The sequence below is a fragment of the Mustela erminea genome, chromosome 10, assembly GCF_009829155.1.
Source record: "Mustela erminea isolate mMusErm1 chromosome 10, mMusErm1.Pri, whole genome shotgun sequence".
Classification (NCBI taxonomy): domain Eukaryota; kingdom Metazoa; phylum Chordata; class Mammalia; order Carnivora; family Mustelidae; genus Mustela; species Mustela erminea.
In genome coordinates, this window is record NC_045623.1 from 105,431,623 (window position 1) to 105,452,495 (window position 20,873).

General features: G+C 46.6%; 1 protein-coding gene across 18 annotated transcripts in view; it reads right to left on the reverse strand.

Moving 5' to 3' along the window:
* Positions 1-20,652, reverse strand: part of CAMTA1 (calmodulin binding transcription activator 1) — an 821,619-nt gene extending 800,967 nt beyond the window's left edge. For 7 of the 18 annotated variants that reach the window (XR_004276410.1, XR_004276409.1, XR_004276404.1 and 4 more), the window contains exon 1: positions 20,423-20,649. Coding sequence is in view for 11 of the 18 variants with exons in the window: in XM_032303260.1 (XP_032159151.1) it covers positions 20,423-20,467 (45 nt within the window). In the remaining 7 variants the exon portion in view is untranslated. Of the gene's footprint in view, positions 1-20,422 lie in introns of all 18 variants that reach the window. The other 11 variants (XM_032303262.1, XM_032303261.1, XM_032303258.1 and 8 more) reach the window with 7 other exon arrangements.
* Between the last annotated feature and the right edge of the window lie 221 nt (positions 20,653-20,873).

Consider the following 20,873-nt stretch of genomic DNA (forward strand, 5'->3'; position numbering starts at 1 on the left):
CCAGTTCAATAACTTAGGTACAACATAACAAACCATGTTAACAAGCAAAATGTACATTAAAGTCCGCACATCCTACTGAACCTGGGGCTGGGGGAGAAGGCACAGTTTAACAGCTTTGTCTGCATACCACTCTACATCCAATAAAACACTTCCATGTGAGTTACCTCGCTAACATCCTATGGCAAGCAAGGCAGATGCCACCACTGACCAAGAATCTGGTGGTAAATTATCCAATTTTAGCAAGGCAGGAGGGTTTATCGGTGGCAATTATAACTCAGTCTGTTAATCTGTCTAACAGGAAAGAGCTCTTCAAGAGGCACCTACCCACCTTGTTAAGGGACAGAGAGAGGACAGGGAAGGTCTCCTATGAAATGTCACCAACAACTGTATCCGAACACTCACCTGGACCTCCACCTCCAAAACTTCCCATCCTGCCATTTGCATCCTACAGGCCTCTTTCTGAAGAACAGCCCTATGCCTTCTAGTGCCATCGTCCCTCCGCACTGTGGTGGACAAATTCTATGGTGGACCCTCCATGACCCCATCTCTTGATGTTAAACATTTAACACTCACCCTTGTGTAACCCCTACCCTTGAGTGTGCAGCTGAACTAGTGACCTCCTCCCGCCCCACAGGTCAGGGCACAGGTGACAGGATATCACTTCTGTGATCAGGCAGCACAGACAGTGCCTTCTGTCTGGCTAGCAGACTCCCTCCCTTGCTGGCTCTGTTCAGAAGCAAGCTGCCACAGCCGGAGAGGGCCGTGGGGCCGGGAACGGAGGCCCTCAGTGTAACTGCCCACAGAAAAGGGAATCCTTCAAACCGTGTGGACTTGGAATTCCGAGTTTCCTCCCACAGTCGAGCCTTCAGATGAGACCACAGCCCTGGCCAAACCCCTTGGCTGCAGGCTGCGAGGCAGGAGACGTAGCAGAGCCCTAACTGAACTTAGGATCCACTGGATCATAGAATAAGGGTGCCCTGTTCTATGACACTAGTACGTGGCAACCATGATAGCAGCAACAGATAATGTGTACCTCTGTGGTCCACCAGGTCCCAGGGACCACTCTTCTCAGCTCAGACTTCATCTCTCGTGTCACTCTTGTGTTCATCAACACTCCACATTTATCACCACAGCCTCTGAAGGGACTATCTGCCGCCCCATCTCCTTCTCATTCTTTCACCTCACTACCAAACTGACAAAATCGGTAACTTTTTCTAGTCTTTCTGCCCAAACTCTCTACAGCATCACAACCTATAACCTCCTTCCAAACCTCTGCATGTATGTTCTTCTTATTCTATTACCTCTGACCTTTCTCTCTCAGTGGCCACTGGTCCTCTCCCTTCTGGTGGCACATTTCTTCTCCTACATCCCTTCTTCTCCCACGACAATTTCACTCACTACTATGTCTTTCGATTCTTTTGAACTGATTCATTCATTCAACCAAATGGCACTGCTCTTGGGCAAAGAGATGTAACAATGAGCAAGACAAAGCAGGTCTCTACTTTCACGGAGCTTATACGCTCTACCAGAGACTATGCCAGCATATCTCTACTTGCCACTCCAGGTCTACCACCTGCCCTGTGCCAAGGAGGCTACTCCATCACCAGGGCCCCCTTCCCCTCTGAGAGTTCAATAATGAAGAAAAAAATGCAATGCAATTTTGGACCCACATTTGAAATGTCATATTGTTTAGGTATTGCATCTAAAAGATTACCGATACATTTGTCTCCCAAAACACGTCCTCCTGGACTGCCTATCTTGGCTAGTGACCTTCCCTAACCTCAGCTGTGGAGGCTCAAAAGCTGGGAGTCCTGTTCAACTATTCTCATCCTTTAAGGCCCACAAGACTCTGTCTCTCACAAACACAGATAGTTCAGTCACACTTAATCTTTTCTGCTACGGACACTTTCCTGCTACGGACACTTTTCTGCTACGGACACTCTTGCCGGAAGCTACTTTCTCCCAGAACCAGCCCTTCTTCTTCTTCATTCATTCACTCATTCAACCAACAGACATTTACTAAACCCATTCCATGTGCCAGGTACTGCAGTCTCTGCCTAAAGATGCCTAATGGAGGGAGAAAGAGAAATAAAGGAGCAACTTCAATACAAACTCAAATGTGCTTACATGAGAGAACCGCAGTGCCGTGGGCGCCCACAGGAAAGGCGCGCGGTCCCATGTGAAAAGAGAGGGGCGCTCAGAGGCGCTTCTTGGACAAGCTCCCTGAAGCTGAGACCCAGAGCACGAGGAAAGCCGGCAGAGCGGAGCACGTGTCTGAGTTTGTGTACATGTATGCTGGAGGAAGGTACAGCTTCTCAGTCCAAACAGTGGCAATGTCCAAGTACAAAAGAGAAAACATTATGCCCCCACCAATCAGAATCTACAAAAACGTCACATGGCCGGAGACTGGCCAGGAAGCTGGAGACGTAAGCAAGAGGCCCTTCTTAGCACCTTAAAGGAGAACTGACTTTATCCAGTCAATCCCACTCTACTGTTAAAGGGAAAAACAAAAACAAAAACAAAACAAAACTCTCAAAGCCTCTCCCAGAGCAGACAAAATAAAAACCAGACTCTGCAGTCTGACTCTCCAACCCCCTACACCCTGATCCCTCCCTACTTTTCCAGGCTCATCTACCCACATACACACAGAATTCCAGCCGCCCCTTGTACTCTCCTGGCTCTGTGCCTTTTTGTTTCACTCCCTCTGCTCGGAATTTCTCCTCCAACTACCATGTTTGCCTGTCAGTGATGCCAGGTCAAATTCTACCTCCTTCAAGAAGTCTTCCCGGCTCCCCCCAGTGCCTGATGACAGCATTCTGTATGACTTGCCTTGAATCAGTCACATCCATACCTGCTCCTCTGCAGACCAGAAGCTTCTGGAGTATGTATGAACTGAAGTGAATCCCAATTCCAAAGACTAGGAAAAATGTTCAGGAAAATATTCACTTTACTAGTCCTGCATTCCTAAGTAATCAACGATGGAAAAATGACCCCCAAAAAATTATTATTTTTGGATTCTATAAATACAATCAATCAAAAGCCTAAATTTAAATTTTCATTTAAGTATTTCTAAATAAAAATGGTTATGCACTCCCTCATAAGATTAAAAAACGTTACATAAATAAGCTCAGAAGGGTTAAGTTACTTGTGCATTACAGGGCACTTAAGGGGCAGAGTCAAGTCTCCACATGCTCTTTCTCAAAAGCTATATATTTAAAAAGAAAAAAAAAAAAAAAAAAAAAGAATATAACCAGCTCATCCGATTACCAGAAACTTATTTTCCTCATTCTTCCCTCAATTAATTCCCATTTTCCTCCAGAGCTCAGCTCAAGAAGACTCCCCCAATCCTGCGGGTCAGTCAAATCCCTTTATGATACACTCGCCCTCACAGCAGAGTTCTTCATGGCACGCCACACCTTTACTGTCTGTTTCCCAGCCAGGTCCATGAAGACAGAAGTGTGTCCTCTGTGCCTGGCAACTTTTTTTTTTTTTTTTTAAGATTTTATTTATTTATTTGACAGACAGAGATCACCAGTAGGCAGAGCGGGGACGGGGCGGGGGGCGGGGGGGCAGACTCCCTGCTGAGCAAACAGCTCAATTTGGGGGGTGAGGGGCTCAATCCCAGGATCCTGAGATCATGACCTTAGCCAAAGGCAGATGATTAACCCACTGAGCCACCCAGGCACCGCATGGCACTTTATTTTTACTTGTCAAGTAACCAAACGGATTTAGGAGAATTAACAATAACTGATGGTCACAAGGCCCCCACAGGACTTCGAGACCCTAAACTATCTTCTGACAGACGTGACAATAACAATTACATAAATTTTAATATCACAATCTCATTGTAATATGCTCTAACTCTTGAGTAACTAAATATTCGTATCTGGGATCTGTTAATTCTCTATTAATCATGCGTGTTACGCAGAATACCACATCTTTTTCAAATCATGCAAGGTATCAGCAAACTTTCACACCGAAAAAATACAAACCCAAGCCAACTACAGCTTAAACGAATAGCTAATTGTTCTCCTGGAACCTGAAGAGTCCAATTCCAGCCTAACAGTGAATTACAATGTTTCCAAGACGGCCTACTATATTAATAAATTAAAACAATATTCTTTTTAAGGTAAGATGCTCTGCTGCTTGAGTTACCAGCAGTTCCCAAAGCAAACAGCAGAGCTGGATTCATAAAAAGGATTTGAACTCCCCAAGTTGACCCACAGATTTAACATAATCCCTATTGATATCAAAACTGCTTTTTTGCAGAAACTGACAAGCCAATCCTAATATTCACATGGCAATTCAAGAGAACCAGAATAGCCAAAACAATCTTGAAAGAGAACAGGGTTGGGGGACCGACACTCCCCAATTTCAAAATGTAATCACAAACTTAACCGTAACTTAACCAGTAATCAAGACAGTGTGGTACTGGCATGAGAATGGACATACATATCAATGGATCAGAATCAAGACTCCCAACTGAAATCCATATGCTTATGGCACACTGGTGTTTGACAAGAATACCTAGAAACTGCAGCAGGGAAAGTACGGTCTTTTCAACAAATGAGGCTGGGACAACTGGATATCCACATGCAAAAGAATGAAGTTGGAAGCCTTCCTAACCTCACAAAATGACAAAAATTAACTCAAAATGAATCGCAGACCTAAATGTAAGAGGTAAAACTATAAATCTCAGAAAACACAGGTATAAATCTTTATGACCTTCAGTTAGGCAACAGTTTCTTACTTATGACACCAAAGGCCCAAGCAACAGAAGAAAAACCAGATCCACTGAACTTGAAACTGAAAAATTTTCGTGCTTCAAAGGACACTATCACAAAAGTCAAAGAACAATCCACAGAGTGGGAGAAAATATCAGCACATTGCACATCTGGTAAGGGACTGATATCCAGAATATACAAAGAACAGCTACAACCCAAAAGCCAAACGACAAAGAACTCAAGTCATAAGTGGAGAGAGGACTTGAACAAACGTGTCTCCAGAGCAGATACACGATGGCTGATGAACACGTGGAAAGATGCTGAAGTCATTACTCATTAGCAAAATGCAAATCAAAACCACGAGAAGATACAACTTCATATGTACAAGAAAGGCTATAATCAAAATAACAGATAATAACAAGTGTTAGCAAAGATGTGAAGAAACTGAAACCTTCAAACACTGCTGGTTGGAATGTAATATGGTGCAGCCACTTTGGAAAACAGTCTGGCAGTTCCTGAAAAGTTAAACACAGAGTTACCTCATGACCCAGCAATTCCACTCCTGGGTATATACCCAAGGAAACCAAAAACATACATCCACTCAAAAACATGTATGCAAATGTTCAGAGTGGAATTATTCACAATAGCCAAAAAGTAGAAATAACTCAAATGCCCACCAACTGATGAATAAACAAAATGTACTGTAACTGTAGAGTACTGTATTATTCCCCCATAAAAGGAATGAAGTTCTCATATATACTACAACATAGACATACCTTAAAACCACTGTACTTTGGGAAAGAAGCCAGTCATAAAAGGCCACACATTGTAGGATTCCATTTATACGAAATGTCCAAAAAAGGCACATCCATAAAGACAGAGAGTAGATGAATGATGACCTAGAACAGGGAGAAGGGAGGACTGGAGAGTTGCTACTAACAGGCAGAGGTTTTCTTGTGGAGTGGTGAAGATGTTCTAGAATAAGATAGTGGTGACGGTTGCACAACTCTGTTAATATAATAAAAACCACTAAACTGTATATTTTAAAGGGTGAATTTTGAATTCTATCACAGATGAATCAGATCTCAATAAAGTTATTAAAAAAAGAATCAAAAAAATAAAATAAATAAAAAAGAATCAAATCCCTTTAACTACTAAAAACTACTTTGATGGTTTTATGTTTCTTTAAAACATTATATACGAGGCGCCTGGGTGGCTCAGTGGGTGAAGCGTCTGCCTTCGGCTCAGGTCATAATCTCAGGGTCCTGGTATCTAGCCCCGCATCAGGCTCTCTGCTCAGCGGAGAGCCCGCTTCCCCCTCTCTCTCTGCCTGCCTCTCTGCCTACTTGTGATCTCTCTCTCTGCCAAATAAATAAATAAAATCTTAAAAAAATAAAAAATGAAACATTATATGGGTGCCTGGGTGGCTCAGTAGGTTAAGAGTCCAACTCTTGATCTCAGCTCAGGTCTTGATCTCGGGGTCATGAGATGGAGCCCCACATCAGGCTCCATGCTGGCATTGGAGCCTACTGAATCAATCAATCAATCAATCATTACATACACTACTCTCTTGTTAAGCAGAACATACCAAGTACTGCTTTTCTCAATATACTCAACGGTCATTACCATGAGGCGTCCATCACTAGGCAGCTGCAGAGCACTGAGGGCATGCGCACTGCGGGCCCCTTACAGCCGTGCCCCTGCCAGCATGATAAACCAAGAAAAACCAGCTCTGGTCTGGACAGATCAAGGAAAAGCCAAACAAGTGTGCATCCCGATGGCCACACACCCCTAAAGAGAGGCCGTTCTGTTTCCTTCCCCCACACCACGTAGCGTCTCCCTTTCTCACTAAGGATGCGTGTTTCCAGGCTGTCCAGTGGAGCAGTTCACAGCGCAGAGAACAGGGAGGAAGCCCACCCAAGCATGTGACCAGTGGAAAACCTCAGATGACACGGACATCTCAAGCTGCCTTACTCTACCCGAGAACCACACAAGGCAAAGACCGACCACCGGTCACAGCACGGGTCCTGCGGCGGTTCCGACGCCAGGGGCTGACTTACTCCGCACACACCTCGGCGGGCAGGCTGAGGACGCCGGCCTCCTATCTGCAGCTACCGTGAGCATTTTCTCTTCTAAAAGTTTACTCCCGAGAGCAACCGAACAAAAGAAGTCCATCTGGGAGTCAACAGCCTTTCTCCTTACGCTAACCGAGACAGAACTGGAGATGCCAGGGCCCGGTGCGACAGAACCTTCTCACACAATCCCCTCCGCCCGTCTGAGCAGTCCACAGACCCTAACCACCGATAGGCCCTAACCAACCCTCCTTCCTCTGCCAGGCCAGGACGAACACCTGGCCGATGGAAACAAAGCGACTGGCTGAGAGGAGTCAGTCCAATTCTCCGTCTTGAGTATTCCCAATACGAACCCTCGGGACTGGAGCCCGGCAATGGCGAGCACTGGCCCATGCAGGAGCCAAGCTTGGAGCCACAACAGGCTACGGTGGAACAGGGAAGCCACATCCAAGCAGAGAGCTCATCCGCGAGGAGAAACACAGGGAGCAGCAGAGCTGGGAGCCGTCGCATCCCAGCAGAGACCCCAGCTCAGCCCACAGGGTCTCCGGAGGAAAATCCTCCTACCTCGGAGTCTCCAGGCGCAGCTCCCAAGCCGTCTGGCTGCACTTCCGTTTCTGTCCTGGGAAGCAGAGAGCGCCCCTAGCTCTCAGACAGAAACCACCTTCTCCGAACTAACCTCAACGGCTTGTGTTCCCTGCCCTCAAAACGGCTCTAAAGTAGGGCCCGTTACCTCTGTGACATCAAGTGTCCTAGCATTCACTTTCCTGGAGAAATCAGGGCCTGATTACCATCATTTACTTACTCTGTGTGTCTGTGTTTGAGAGAGAGATTCTGACACATTATTTAAGGCACAACGCCTCACCTTGGGATAACAAAAATATTGTCAAATATTTACTGTTAGGACCTTAAAGCTACTTTTCTCGTTAGGTTTTGAACCCACCTGGAGCGTGGTGTGTGTGCCTGTGTGTGTGTAGTAAACTAAGCCTAAAACTTACCAATTAACCCTCTTTGAGGACACCATTTAGTGGCATTAAGTACATTCACACGTTGCACACTGTCGCCACTCACCATTGTTGAATTTTAAAACCATTCTGAAAACCATGACTTGTCCATTCTTTCTAAACAAATGGTCTCTATTTATGCTCCTTCACCAAATGATAAGGGCAAAGCAGTTCATGGAGGTGGTGCTGAGGCCGGCCGGTGAAGCAGGTAGCAGGGAACACCCATAACCACTCTGGGCAGCACCAGAACAGCTAAATCCAGACATGGCCACGGAGGCTGGAGACTAAAAATCCCTGGAGAGGACAGATAACAGCTGTCAAGGATACTCAGCCAGCCAGAAAGGTTGCCACTATCACCAGATTTGCATCAGAAGACACCTGGACAGGCAGCAATGGGTCACATGTAGAATAATCAGGCTCCGTAGAGAAAGACAGATATTCCCTGCCTCCCAGGACGCTTGGAATAAATCTCTGGGCCTTGAATTTGGTCAAGTAATCTATGATCAATTTCTAGAGGACCCCTAGGAAGATAAACAAGTACTTCAAAAATGTTAAGTGCCCACTCACCACCTTCTGCTTGTTATAGCTTTCTTTTCAAACACAATGGCCACTATCAATAAAATTAAATCAGGAAGAAACCTCCATCAGAAGCTCTGTCAAGGCAAATGATACAACCGGCACATTTCCTAACAGCAGAGACAGTAAGAATAGGGCAGAGAATGTTGACAAGAACACCAGGAACTTTAACTTGCCCCTCAGTACTTTTAAATATGAAAAAAAAACCTTCTAAAACCAAATGATGTTCGAGCCCTCTCCAAATGCCAGGCCTGCAGCATATGGAAGAGTATGTCCAGGAGAAGATCCTGTTCGATTGATTTTAGCAGACTCGCCAAAACTCCCCAATCCACGAGTTTCTTTTTGTTTTTGTTTTTTTAAGATTTGATTGATTGATTGATTGATTGATGTGAGAAAAAGAGAGGGCCTGAGCAGTGGGGAGAAGCAGAGGGAGAGGGACAAGCAGACTCTGCACTGAGCACAGAGCCTGACACAGGGCTCCATCTCATGACTCCGAGGTCATGACTTGAGCCAAAATCAAGAGCCGGATGCTCAACGGACTAGGCCACCCAGGTGCCCCTCCATGCGTTTCTTAACAGAAGAGTCATGTTTACTGAATTACTGGCAATCCATACATTTCATAAAAGTTTTATCAACCAAGTCCAGAAAATACAACTAGATAAATATAAGTAAGACTACCTTAAACATAAAAGTCTGGGTTAGCAGACACCTCTTCACCTGTAATCATGTCATGCAAGTCTCCTTCTCCCAACTGTGAACTCTCCTCCACATTAGAGAGCTGATGTGTCCTAGGGAACAACCAAGCAGAAGGAACATTTCTGAGCTGTGTATCCTTAACAAATTTAGTCATTTTTTTCCATTTTTTAAGGTAAACATTTATGACGGGGATTAGACCTAAAAAATCAAGGCCTCTACATACGCCAGGAAGAAGGCCCTTCGGTGACCACCGCTCACATTCCTCTTCCACAGCCTGAGCCAACAACAGGAATTCTGGACCTGGAGCAAGTACCTCAAAAAGAGGAGCCACGGTCACACAGGACAGAGCAGCTGCGCTCCAGCGAAGCAGCCGACCGCAAACCCCTGACATCCGACTTCACCGTCTAGCAGCCTGAGTCAGGAGGAGAAGAGACTTCGGAGTCAGCACCAGGACAACCCTCTACCCAACACGTGAATCGTCTCAAACTTATTCTCAACCAACTCAGCCCACGAGACCTCAAGTCAGGGAAAGCAGGATGAGAAGCTGTGCCAGGTCCAAGAGTGATGAAGAGAACCTGGTGAGAAGAGAGGGCGGCGGGAGCCCGGGGATGAGGCTTCTAGCCCGGGGCCCACGCAAGCGGCGGCCAGAACAGCAGGAATCACACGTCAGCTGGGCTCCCCGGTGCTACCGGCCAGGTTCCCGGCTGCGAAAGAGAAGAGCAAGAGCTGGGGGCCACCGGCGGGCGTGTGCTAAAAGCCACGCAGGACACCCAAAGCCTTTCGGAGCGGAGGACTCATCTAGCAGTGCTCGGTCCGGGACCCGGCAGAAGCGCGGCCAGGCTGACAGCACGCGGTCACCGCGCGGCCGAGCGCTGACGTCAGACCCCGAAGTGTCCGTCAGTCCTGCAGCAGAACACAGTGGTGAACGTTAGGGCACGTCTGCAGAGACCCTCTGCCATGAGACACTCCTTTCTTCAACAGTATTTGCAATCAGATTCCTTCATAGAAATTATATAGAAACAATTTTTAAATGTCTTAGTTCTGAGGGAAAATTATGATAAACTCGAAGTCATCTTCAAATGCTTGTTCACATCTACTTGCTCTTCTTCTCTTGGAGCACCTAAGGACAGAGGACGAAGCTCAACGAGAGACCACGCGTCTCTGCTCCCGGTCAGCCAGCGCGACCGAAAGGAGCCCAGAGCCAGCGAGGACGCGGGAGACGCCGCCCCCGAGTAGCCACGGGGTTGAAGCGGCCGCCTCGCGGGCAGCACGAGGCGTCAGTCAAGATGGCCGCCGTCTGCCTCAGCCGCTCCAACCACACGCTGCAGCCGAGCCACACGGGTTTCTAAATAGAACACGCTTTATTTCCAAAGGTTTCTTGGCAATTAAATATCTAGAAAGTCAACAAACCCCCGAGAAAGCAGAGAAAATGAACTTTCTGAAAGCTCACCATTCATCAACTACAGGAGGCTTGGAAGATGCCACACGCTGGAGGCTCAGCCTCAAACCCGGCCCTGCAGAGGAAAACTCCGAATAAGATTTCTGCAGGAACTGCTCCCTCGCAGTCCGAAATGACAAGCAGCGACCTCCCTGCAGGAGGACCGGGGGTCCACAGGGAGAGGGAGTCCCCCGGCGTGCGCTGGCCGCCCGCGGGGAGAGGAGCCGGGCTCGGACCCCCTCCCCGGCGGGCCCGCGGGGTACAGAACAGCAGCTCCGCAGCGGCTGGAAAGCTAAGTCCCCAGCAGCGGAGCTGCCGAAAATATTTCAAGAACAACAGCGCGCCCTCCTCCCCCGCCCCCCAAAAGCATCCAAACGCATTCCAGAAGCCTTCGGAGTAGAACCTAACTTAATGCCGGGCCTCACCTCTCTGCAACAGAGCAGATGCTCCAGTGCACCCGAGTCACCGCCGAAAACACTACTTTCTACCAAAGGAGCCTCAGCAGAGTGCGCCGAACTTCGGGGAGAACCAAACTGTAGTGTCAGTGTGCTCACCACGCAGCTCACCCACAAAATCATGAGGTAATTAAACCGACTGTTTTTAGGTTTCAATCTGTTTCGCCAGAAACCCTGTCCAAGCTACACTGATGGAAATCAGCAGGAGCAACCAGAGCTCCATCAAAACAGCCCCGTATCTTATCTTCTGCGTTACCTTTTATCGCTGATTTATGGGCCGACTAATGGTAAACTGATCTGTGCAGGTGCCAGAAGTCAGCTCAGGAATACAAAACGAGAAAAGAGAGTTAGAAGAGCAAATTCATGAATGAAAATGCTGACGTCATAGTTCAGCTCCCAGCAGAGCTCAGGGGAGTCTGTGAAGAAACAGTGGACCTTTTGGGATGTTAAATCAGCACTCATTTAGGAAAGGAGATGAAAGAGACGAAGCCCTTGCTCAGGACAGAGAGGAAAAAAACAGAGAAAAAGAGAAAAAGCGGTATTGACCTTGTCCCCAGACCAAAAATGAAAACCGCACAATGTGTACGCCACAAACAAGCATAACTTCTAAACCACGGAACAGCTTCATGGTCTCCTTAAAAGTAGTATTTTGTAAAAATATGGTTAGCGCGTCTCTAAATAAGTAAAATACAGTCCCATCCCCACCTTAAATCTTCCTCCATCACATTCAAAAAAAGAGCACATGATAACAGTTTGAGTTCTTCACTGGAAATTACCTGGTACTGCCACACACCACACCTAATTTTAACCAATTCTGAATATAATGGGGTGGGACTCAATGACCTCAGGCAAGCTACTAGAATTTTTATGTGCGAGGGGGGAAAAAAAACGCTTTTATCTAATGATGTAATATAAACTAATAAAAAAAGAGATTATAAAAATTTGATTTACTTAGAACTATTAAAAGCGGCTAGTGGTGTGGATTGTTCACATTTTTCATCTCTTGGCAGGGCTGAAAATACAACCAGTAATACAAACTTATGTAAAGTTTAGGCACGATTTCCCAAAATCCTTTTACTAAGGACCCGTAAGTCACTGATTCCTAGATGCCTAACACTTCCCAGGAAATTTATTACATTATTACATTCTTAGAAAATAAGTGACCCCCAGATCCTTGGTAACCTCTGCAAAGCACAACACTACAAGGACATCCTCCCTTCCTTACCATTCATGTGGCTTAAAATAGCCATTCACCCAAAATGGGATTTTTTTTTTTAAATTTAAGCAATAAACAATTTTGCCAATAAACATTTTAAAAAGAAGATCTTATTAAGTTAAAATGCAAACATACCGGTTTTATCTGTAAATCTAAAATGTTAAAAGAGATCATCTCACATTTCCACCACAAATATCTTTGATAGAACATCACTACCCCCTTGTGGATTTGCAATAAAAAATCCTTATCTTTTATGTTCACTTTTTAAATATTTCATTCTGAACTTCCATTAAAGTTTACATTTTCTTCACTAAGGAGGGTTATTTTATTCCAATTACCTTTTTAAAAAGAGAAAAAAAACACCTAACATTTTAAAATAATCAATCCCATCAGCTTCTTTACCTTCTAAGCATCTCCATGTTGGGGAGTACTCTTCAGACAAGAACTGTGTGTGCCAATTTCAACATGGTACCCATGCCAACACCCCATTTTTCCTTAGAATATCCAAAATTACACTTCCTATCATCACTGCAGATGATCTTCAATGATAAATGGGTAATTTCTTCACTAGCACATCATTTTTCTATTTTATAATTTCACACTTTATACCAATTTCTTTTTATTGCTTCCAAATGGATTGATATCCAAGTACCCCAGAAAACCAATGGGGCACGTATGTCCTCAGAAATAACTTTCAAGAATTAAAAACCAAATCTGAGTTTCAAAACGATTAATTCTTGATTGTATTACTATACTTTCAAAAATGCTTCCTGGCACTCTAAATCAACTCCAATGAAGGGGGAAAAAAAACAACAACAAAAAAAGATAACACCTGTTTTTCAAAAATAGAAAGAAAGGCTTTGTTTTTCTCTCTTTGTTTTTTAGTTGCAGTTGTATCTGCAGATCATTCTAATAAAACACACAGATACATCTTGTTAAACGCATACTGTAAAAAAGATTAAATAAACTTAAACATCTGGTTTATCACGTGTTACAGACACCAGGCTTCACTTAGAGTAGAAATCGTCTCTAAAGCAATGTGTCAGCTACAGAGTAAGCCTGAGCCCTGCCTAGTCCCAGTGCCATTACTGGGCGTGAGCTCCCCATCTGCCCACAGATGGGGAACACAAAAGTAGGAAAACAGTAACTTACTATTATTATGAGAAGTAAAACCCAGTTTTCGTTCCAATGGTTAGATGAAAATAAAGGAGGAAAACAACCCACTTTGCAAGTGTTCTTAAGTAACTAAATACACAATCTCACCTTGGGGACAGGTAAGAAAAAAAATGAAAGATACAATGTGTGGTCTGCAGCTAACTGACTGAAAAAGCTATGTGTTTCAGAGGCTCTCTCACAAGGCTGCCCCACTGAATACTGTATACATAAAAAGCACCAATTAAGCAACACGTCCAAAGCTAGTGACACAAACTGTACAGCAGAGGCAGTCAGAGTTGGCCTTCACAGTTGGCTTTTTTGGGATTTTGTTATGATTGTGGTTTGGGGATTTTTTTTTGGCGGGGGAGGAGAGAAGGTAGGGGGAACATACTTCAGATGACACTAGAAGTAAAATTAGTGGTGAGAGTAATGCCACTTAATTGGTCTCCAAGCAGTAACGTATTTAAAACCATTAAGAACTCAGATCCAAACAGTTCTTCAAGACACATCATTTTGTACACTTGGAACTACAGGACCACACTGCAGAGAACAGACCGAGGAACACAGCCCCAGATCAGCACATCTCCCTCGCAGTCACTTTCTGGGAAGTCTCAGGCAAGGATATATATTACGTGACTTGAAAGGCCTGGCTAAATCTGAAAAAAAAAATAAAATAAAACGTGACTGCACTTTCTCCAAATGAGTAAAGGACTCGTGTATAAGAGAACATCCAACTCTATTAAGAATGACCAAAATACTAGGGTGAATGCAGAAGAATCATTTAAAAAATATCTCTGGCCATTCCGCCTTATGACACGTCTATCAGTTTAAAGTAAATAAACAATCTTCTAAAAAAAGAGAGAGAGACGAAAGGGAAGTAATATGGCTGACACTTGGCCTCTCTTTGCAATGGGGTACCTAGTATTTTTCAGTCCAGGGTAATGAGCTAAAAAAATGCTCAGGAAGCACTACCAATCCTTATCCAAGGAGGCCCATGACCTTCCACAAGCAATGGCGCTCAAAGCAGAAAGATGCAATACATCCGCAGAAATACACAGCCATCATACTGATGGGGGGGGGAGAAAACACCTTTTACTTTGTCCCTCCATATACAAAATCAGGACTGCTGCCTACTGTCAACATATACAGAGAAACACTGTCCTTACCAACACATGCCAAATACCATGGGAAGGAAGACCATCACATATGACAGAACGGCAACACATCTTAATGACAGGACTGATGGACACTATGTCCAAGGGTGGTACAAAATACAGGGATTGGATAATGTCTGGTCAACCTATATCCTGAACCTGATCGGGTGCACCAAAAAAAAAAAAAGAAAGAAAAAGAAAAGCGGGGGGCGGGGGAGAAGAAGAAGAACAAGAGGAAGAAGGAGAGAAAGATTACACACTGTAACCTGCAAAAGAGAGTGAATGACCACGCAACCCTATTCATGCTATGTGCACAAACAAGGAGAACACAGGAACTCTCTCTGGTCTCACCCTCAAACACCAAAGACTACAGCTAATATGACAGTAACATTAGAAGACCCCCATTTCCTTGTGAATGAAGGTCCCAAATGAAGTAGTGTACTTGTTGGCTCTGCCCAAAGAAATTTATGATTATCAAGCCAAAGAGACAGAAGGAAAACTGGCTAAATGCAGCAAAAACAAATTTCCAAAATCCTACATGAGGAGTCCCAGATGCCAGAAGGACACAGTGTTTCACCCTGGGATGCTATGCCCTTACAAATACTACTATCAACCCTGGCCTTGTGGCTTAACCCCATTTCATCCCTCTAGCCTTAGGGAGACAGAGTGACGCTGCCCCTTACTACAGGGCAAAAGGAACGGTGAGCATCACCCTTTAGTAAAGACAGAAAGACTACAAATACAATAGACCTGCAGGTACTTTTTTATAATAATAACAAGGGCAATAAGGAAACTTCTTCATATGGGAAAGAAAAAGAGGTAGGACTTAGGTCATCTGGAACATCAAAAACAGGCAGGATAAGTGATTCTAGAAGATACAGAACATTTTAGAAAATGATCTGTTATAATGGAAACAAACATCACCTGTCACCACAAAAAAACCTTCAGTCATATATTCACATGAATAAAGGACACTGCCAAACCACATACTGTAACAACCCTAAACGAGAGTTCTTAAGCGTGAAATACTAGAACTGGTTTCTACAAACATTGTGGAGGGGAAATCCGATTTAATACAGAATGAAAAAAAGTGCATTTCAGGTTAATTTCTTATTACTATTGTCATCATTCCGTATACCAAACCTACATCCAGAAATAATCAGAGGCAATTTACTCCCCCAAAAGACAAGACACAAATAAAAGTACCACAAAAGAAAGCATAAAGTATTAGAGGTCACATAATAAACAAAAGCAGTCATAATTTATATCAGATACCTAACCTAAGAATGGTCACTACAATCAGGCATAAATTTAGATAGAACACTTGGCAGCAAAAATGTAACAGCATCTCCTACAGTTCTTACTATCTGAGGATATCAAACATACCAGTTTGTCCTAAGAGGAAATTATTTTTCTACCCCTTCCTCCTATAAAGGATGCATTTCATTTTATGTTCTACACAATACCTAGCACGTTCCATACAATACCTGGTATGCTGCTGTTCAAATGTTAAACAAGCATTACAACCTACTGTCTATCTAAGTGACCTAAAAGTTAAGCCTAGCCATTTTAAAAGAAGATTGACCTTACTTTTTTCTACATACACCCTACACACAGTCTGAGGGAAAGCTGTTAAATGCCTCTCACGCTGCCTTCCACCCACTCCAACACCCCCAGCCCTACAGGGAGGGGTAAGAGTTCAGTGGGATAGTACACCACTTGAGTATATTTTTGTAAGATTACAATCCAAACAATTAAAGTTCAGAAAAGAATTCCTTAAAAGAATATATGAAAAGACAAGTACAAGAAACACTGAAATGTCATCTACCCTGAGAGACCTCAAACAGTCACACCCCACCACAGGTCCCTGCACAGAACAGACGCTCAGCGACTGTCTCCAGAATGAATGCGCCCAGTGATGGAATACGGGAGCCAAAACAGCTTCTCTCCAGAAGGACAAATTCAAAGGTCTCCCAAAGGAGGCAAAAGACACAACTACGAGGAGAAAGAAAGAGAATGTGAGAATCACTTCTATTGCTTTTCCCAGAAGGAAATCGGGAAGAAGTACAACTGCACACAAGGAGGTATTTTCCTGATCGCTGGGAAGTTGGAAATGAAGAACGGGCCGCAGCAATGACAGAGTGGTTAAAAAAAAAAGTTAGACCACAAGATGGGCTATCTCAGAAGCAGTCAGAAAAACTGTAATCCCACCAGGCACATGTGCTACATCCAGCCCAAAAAGAGAACTAAAATAAGGCCACCTGACACTGAACAGGCTACTTCAGAGGCGAAGCCCAAACTCTAAAGAAAAGGAAACACATGGGTAAGCAAGATGTATAAATACGTCTCGGAGAACAAGAGCAGCCCTACCCTTTCGGAAAGGAAACTCCAAACCAACCTGACCTTGAGTAAGGTTGCTGTGCACATGTCAAGACCAGGAATCCGCTAACCAGTGAGACAGAGAAACCCAACATTTAGGAGCGGGAGAAGTCAAGTCTTCAAGAAGACAAGGGAAGACAGGCCCCATAAGTCACCCAACCTTTTCCGAAAAGCTGGAGGTGGAGAGAGAATGATGTTCTAACAAAAAGATGTGAGAAAGAAAAGTCCTTAAGAGAACCCATCCTGGCAGGCCTAACGCCCAGAGAACAGCGTGCAATGGAAGAGGAGGAGGGAAAAGCTGATTTCCCGTAACCAATGGGGCGAATGACACGGAAAGCACAACCACATTTAACTCAAAGAGTCCAACTTTACACACTAACCTCAAGTGTGTTCCCGTAACCCTTACATTGTCCTCCCACTGCCCGTTGTGCAGAACATCTGATTAGCAGAGGAGAGACCCAGGGAGGCAGTCGGCAGTAGGCAGAAGGACAGGAAAGGATCCACGACGGGAAGTGAGATGGGAACACTCGAGTGAGTGTTCCTACGAACACCCCAACATCTACAGCAGGTACTCAACTCTCTTCTTCCAAAGGTCATTAATACCATACCCTAAAAATACACAATTCCATCAAGCTGAGTCTAGATACAGACACAATAACAACAGTATAAAAGCTTAGAAAAAAGGGAAATGGAGCTTAAAAGCGCTACTTTGGGGCAGTGGGTTTTATGCCCACCGGGTAACTCCGTATTACCTGAAGGGCAAAGTCTCGAAGTCAAAGCCTAATGCTGACCAATTCTCCAAATCCCCTCACCTCCCTTCCTTGGTACTCCAGGTGGAGATTCCTTGCTCCAAAAATGCTTAATGGTCCAAATGCTCAGTCTGACGAGCTCGTTGGGGAGGATGAGGCTCCACACTCAGCCTGACAAAAGTAAGACTTTTTGCTGCTGAGTGACAGCAGCGAGCAGCCATTCCGAGCTCAGTGAGGGGGGTGGGGCCCTACAGGAGGCTCCACCATGGCCCTGCCCCAGAGCCAAACCTGCAAACTGTCATACTCAGGACAAACCTGGACAACAGCCCCTCCCACCCTTCACGTGTCACAGGCCTTCCCAAAGGTACCTTTTCCTAATGTGTACAGCCTCTCTCAATTACTTAAATGGCCAAAATAAAACAGTGACATATTTATGGCTGCTCATTCCTAGTTCTGTCACAGAAACACATATTCTCATCCCCTCCTATGGATGCCCCAAATACATGAAACCTCTTTCCCATACCCAGCAGTAAAGACATCAAGATGAGAACTTTTCACCCTACGAAAAATCCAGCAGAGAATACTGCCCCTGAATTCAGAATGCCTAAGTTTGGGTGTACATCGGCAAGGCTGTACACTTCTTGTATTCGGGGACTTGGGGAACGTTCAGGATGTCATTCTGCTTATTCAGTACAGTACAAATGACAAATGAGAGAGTGGTAAAAATTGGCCATTTATCAATGAGCTTTCTGATTCTTCTAAACCTGAAGAGTTACCAACAACAATAATATATATTCATACTGGTACACGTCAAGGTCCCTACGTACACGCAGAATGCAGAGCTAGCCATGTAACCCTTCCAACTTACAGTGTGTAAGTGACAGATGTGACTTTGTCTTTTAATGCATACCTACATGTGTATATATACAAACAAATGCATGGCATCGTGTTTTTCGCCAAAAGAGAACCAGAGCAGCAAAAAAAAAAAAAAAATAGAAAGCACCCAAATTTTCCCCTCACCTGAAAGCTACAAGATTAAAAAAAAAAAAAAAAATGTTCAGATCCCATGAGAGACAACACGAGGCCAAAGGAAGGTTCTAGTACAACAAGAAGCACACTAGCAACCCCTTCCCGAACGGCACGTGGGCGACATGAGTGTCTACACTCCCTTTTCTAGATGGAAAGGCATATGGCTTCTTCTTACCCAGCCAACATGAATACAATTTAAGAAAATCAGAAAAAGTCAAGGTAACAGGCTCACTAAATATGGCTGACTGGGAAACAGAAGCCATAAGGAGGATATGGGTTCTCTTAAAAAAGAAATGGGAAGTTTATTTCCAGGGAAGGTTCAAAAACTCTTGAATGCAGGATGTACATGTAAGTCAGGTTCTTACTGCACAGAAGACAGTGATGGGAACACCAAAAAACAAGGGCACAAGACCTCATTCTTGGTGGGGAAGCGTCAACTGGTGAACGCTGTCCCTACCTCAGAGGCAAGAGTGAAATGGAAGCAAAAACGGATCCTTGGGTGATCACCATATCCCGCTCTCACCCAAGTACTAGGCACAATGGAAGCCCTGCCCTACATCTGATCAGGACCCCTAGCCTCACCCGGACAAGAAACTCTGAGGACAGAGAACATGTTAGGGGCGCTAGCCAAATGGGGAAAGGAGCACTAGAATGTCCAGTTTCTCCCCTAAGAAAAAGAGGGCAAGTCAAAGGGTATTCAGGAAATGAGCTCACCCTAACCCGGGAAAGTGTGCAGAGAGTATGCCTAATCTGTAAGAAGTATCTGCTTTCCTATTTAGAAATGACTTCAGAGCTGCCCAGGCCCCCACTACCCCCTGGGTGAGAGAAGAACGGGGGGAGCCCGAGTCCCCTTGTCCTGGCTAAAGGGTCAGTAGATGGTGTGCGGAGGCCCCAAAAGATTGCAGAGAAGACAGGAGGTTGAGACAGACCCCTCTGCCAAAGAAGGATCAGGGTCACAGAAGGTAAAGGGCAAGGGAGTATGGAGAGCCTCACTTGCCATAGAAACGGAGACCCCACCCTCCTGGCTGTGAGGGGTGCAAGGGCAGGAGTAGCATGGGAACGGCTGCTAGGGGCGGGGATGCTGCGCAGGCCCCCTTCCCAGGCAGGGAAGGGGGAGGGGTCACACGAGGCCCTTCTGCCCGGGGACGCTCAGGAGGGGGTCCCCCTGGCGGGGAGAAGCACGGGGACCCCTGCCGTTCTGGGAGGCGCCCACGGGGTTCCAGGGTGATGCTGGACGGAGTCCGCCTGGCCCTGCCGCCCGACAGCCACCGGCGGCGGGGCTGAGCGCCGACCGTGCCCCCGACGAGGACCGGCCCGGGGCAGCGGGGCGCGGGGCCGGAGGGGGCCTGAGGCGGATAAACTTTCCGCCCCGCGGCCCCCACCGGGCCCGGCTCGGGGGGCGGGGGCCGCGCCGGGCCCGGGAGCGGCGGGGATGCCCGGTCCGGGTGGGGGAGGCGCCGGCCCTCCCTCCGCCGGCTCCTCCTCCTCGCTGGGCCCGGCCCCCGCCCGCCGGCCCCCCGCCCCTCCGGCCCCAGCCCGCCCCCGGGTGGGGGTGTGCGGCGCCGCGCTCCGCCGCCCGGCGAGTCACCTCAGGACCCGGCCGCGCTCCGCCCCCCCACCCACCGCCCCCTCCCCGGCCCGGGGCGCCCGCCCGCCCGCCGCCGCCGCCGCCGCGCCCCCGCGCTCCCGCCCGGCGCCGCCGATGCCCGGGATGTCCGGCGGGGCCGGGTCCCGCCGCCCGCCGCGCCGTCCCCGGCCCCTCACGCGCCGGCTCTTACCTTCCGGCTTGTTTTCGGCAGCCATTTCCCCTCCGCGCGCCACATCCTCCTCCTCCTCGCGACCGGGACCCCGAGCGCGCGCCTCGTACCGCCGCCGCCGCCGGCCCAGCCACCCCGCCGCCGCCGCGCACCCGCCCTGGCCCCGCCCCGCGGCCCACGCACTGCGCCTGTTGGGCCGTGAGGCTGCCACTCATAGTGCCCGCCACCAATCGCCCCGCACCAGGGGTCTCACTACTCTCCGGGAGGAGCGTCCTATCCGCCCGGCCCATTGGCTGGTCACCACCCAACGGAATGAAAGGATTGGTCAAGAACCAACGCCCCCTCCCCACCCACTCCCAGGAAAGCCCGCCTTCCAGATCTAAACAAAGCTTTCCAGTGGCCAGAGCCGGAAAGAACTGCCCAGTTAGGACAGAGCCGACACGGAATATTTCCTCGAGGCCGAGACGTGGCG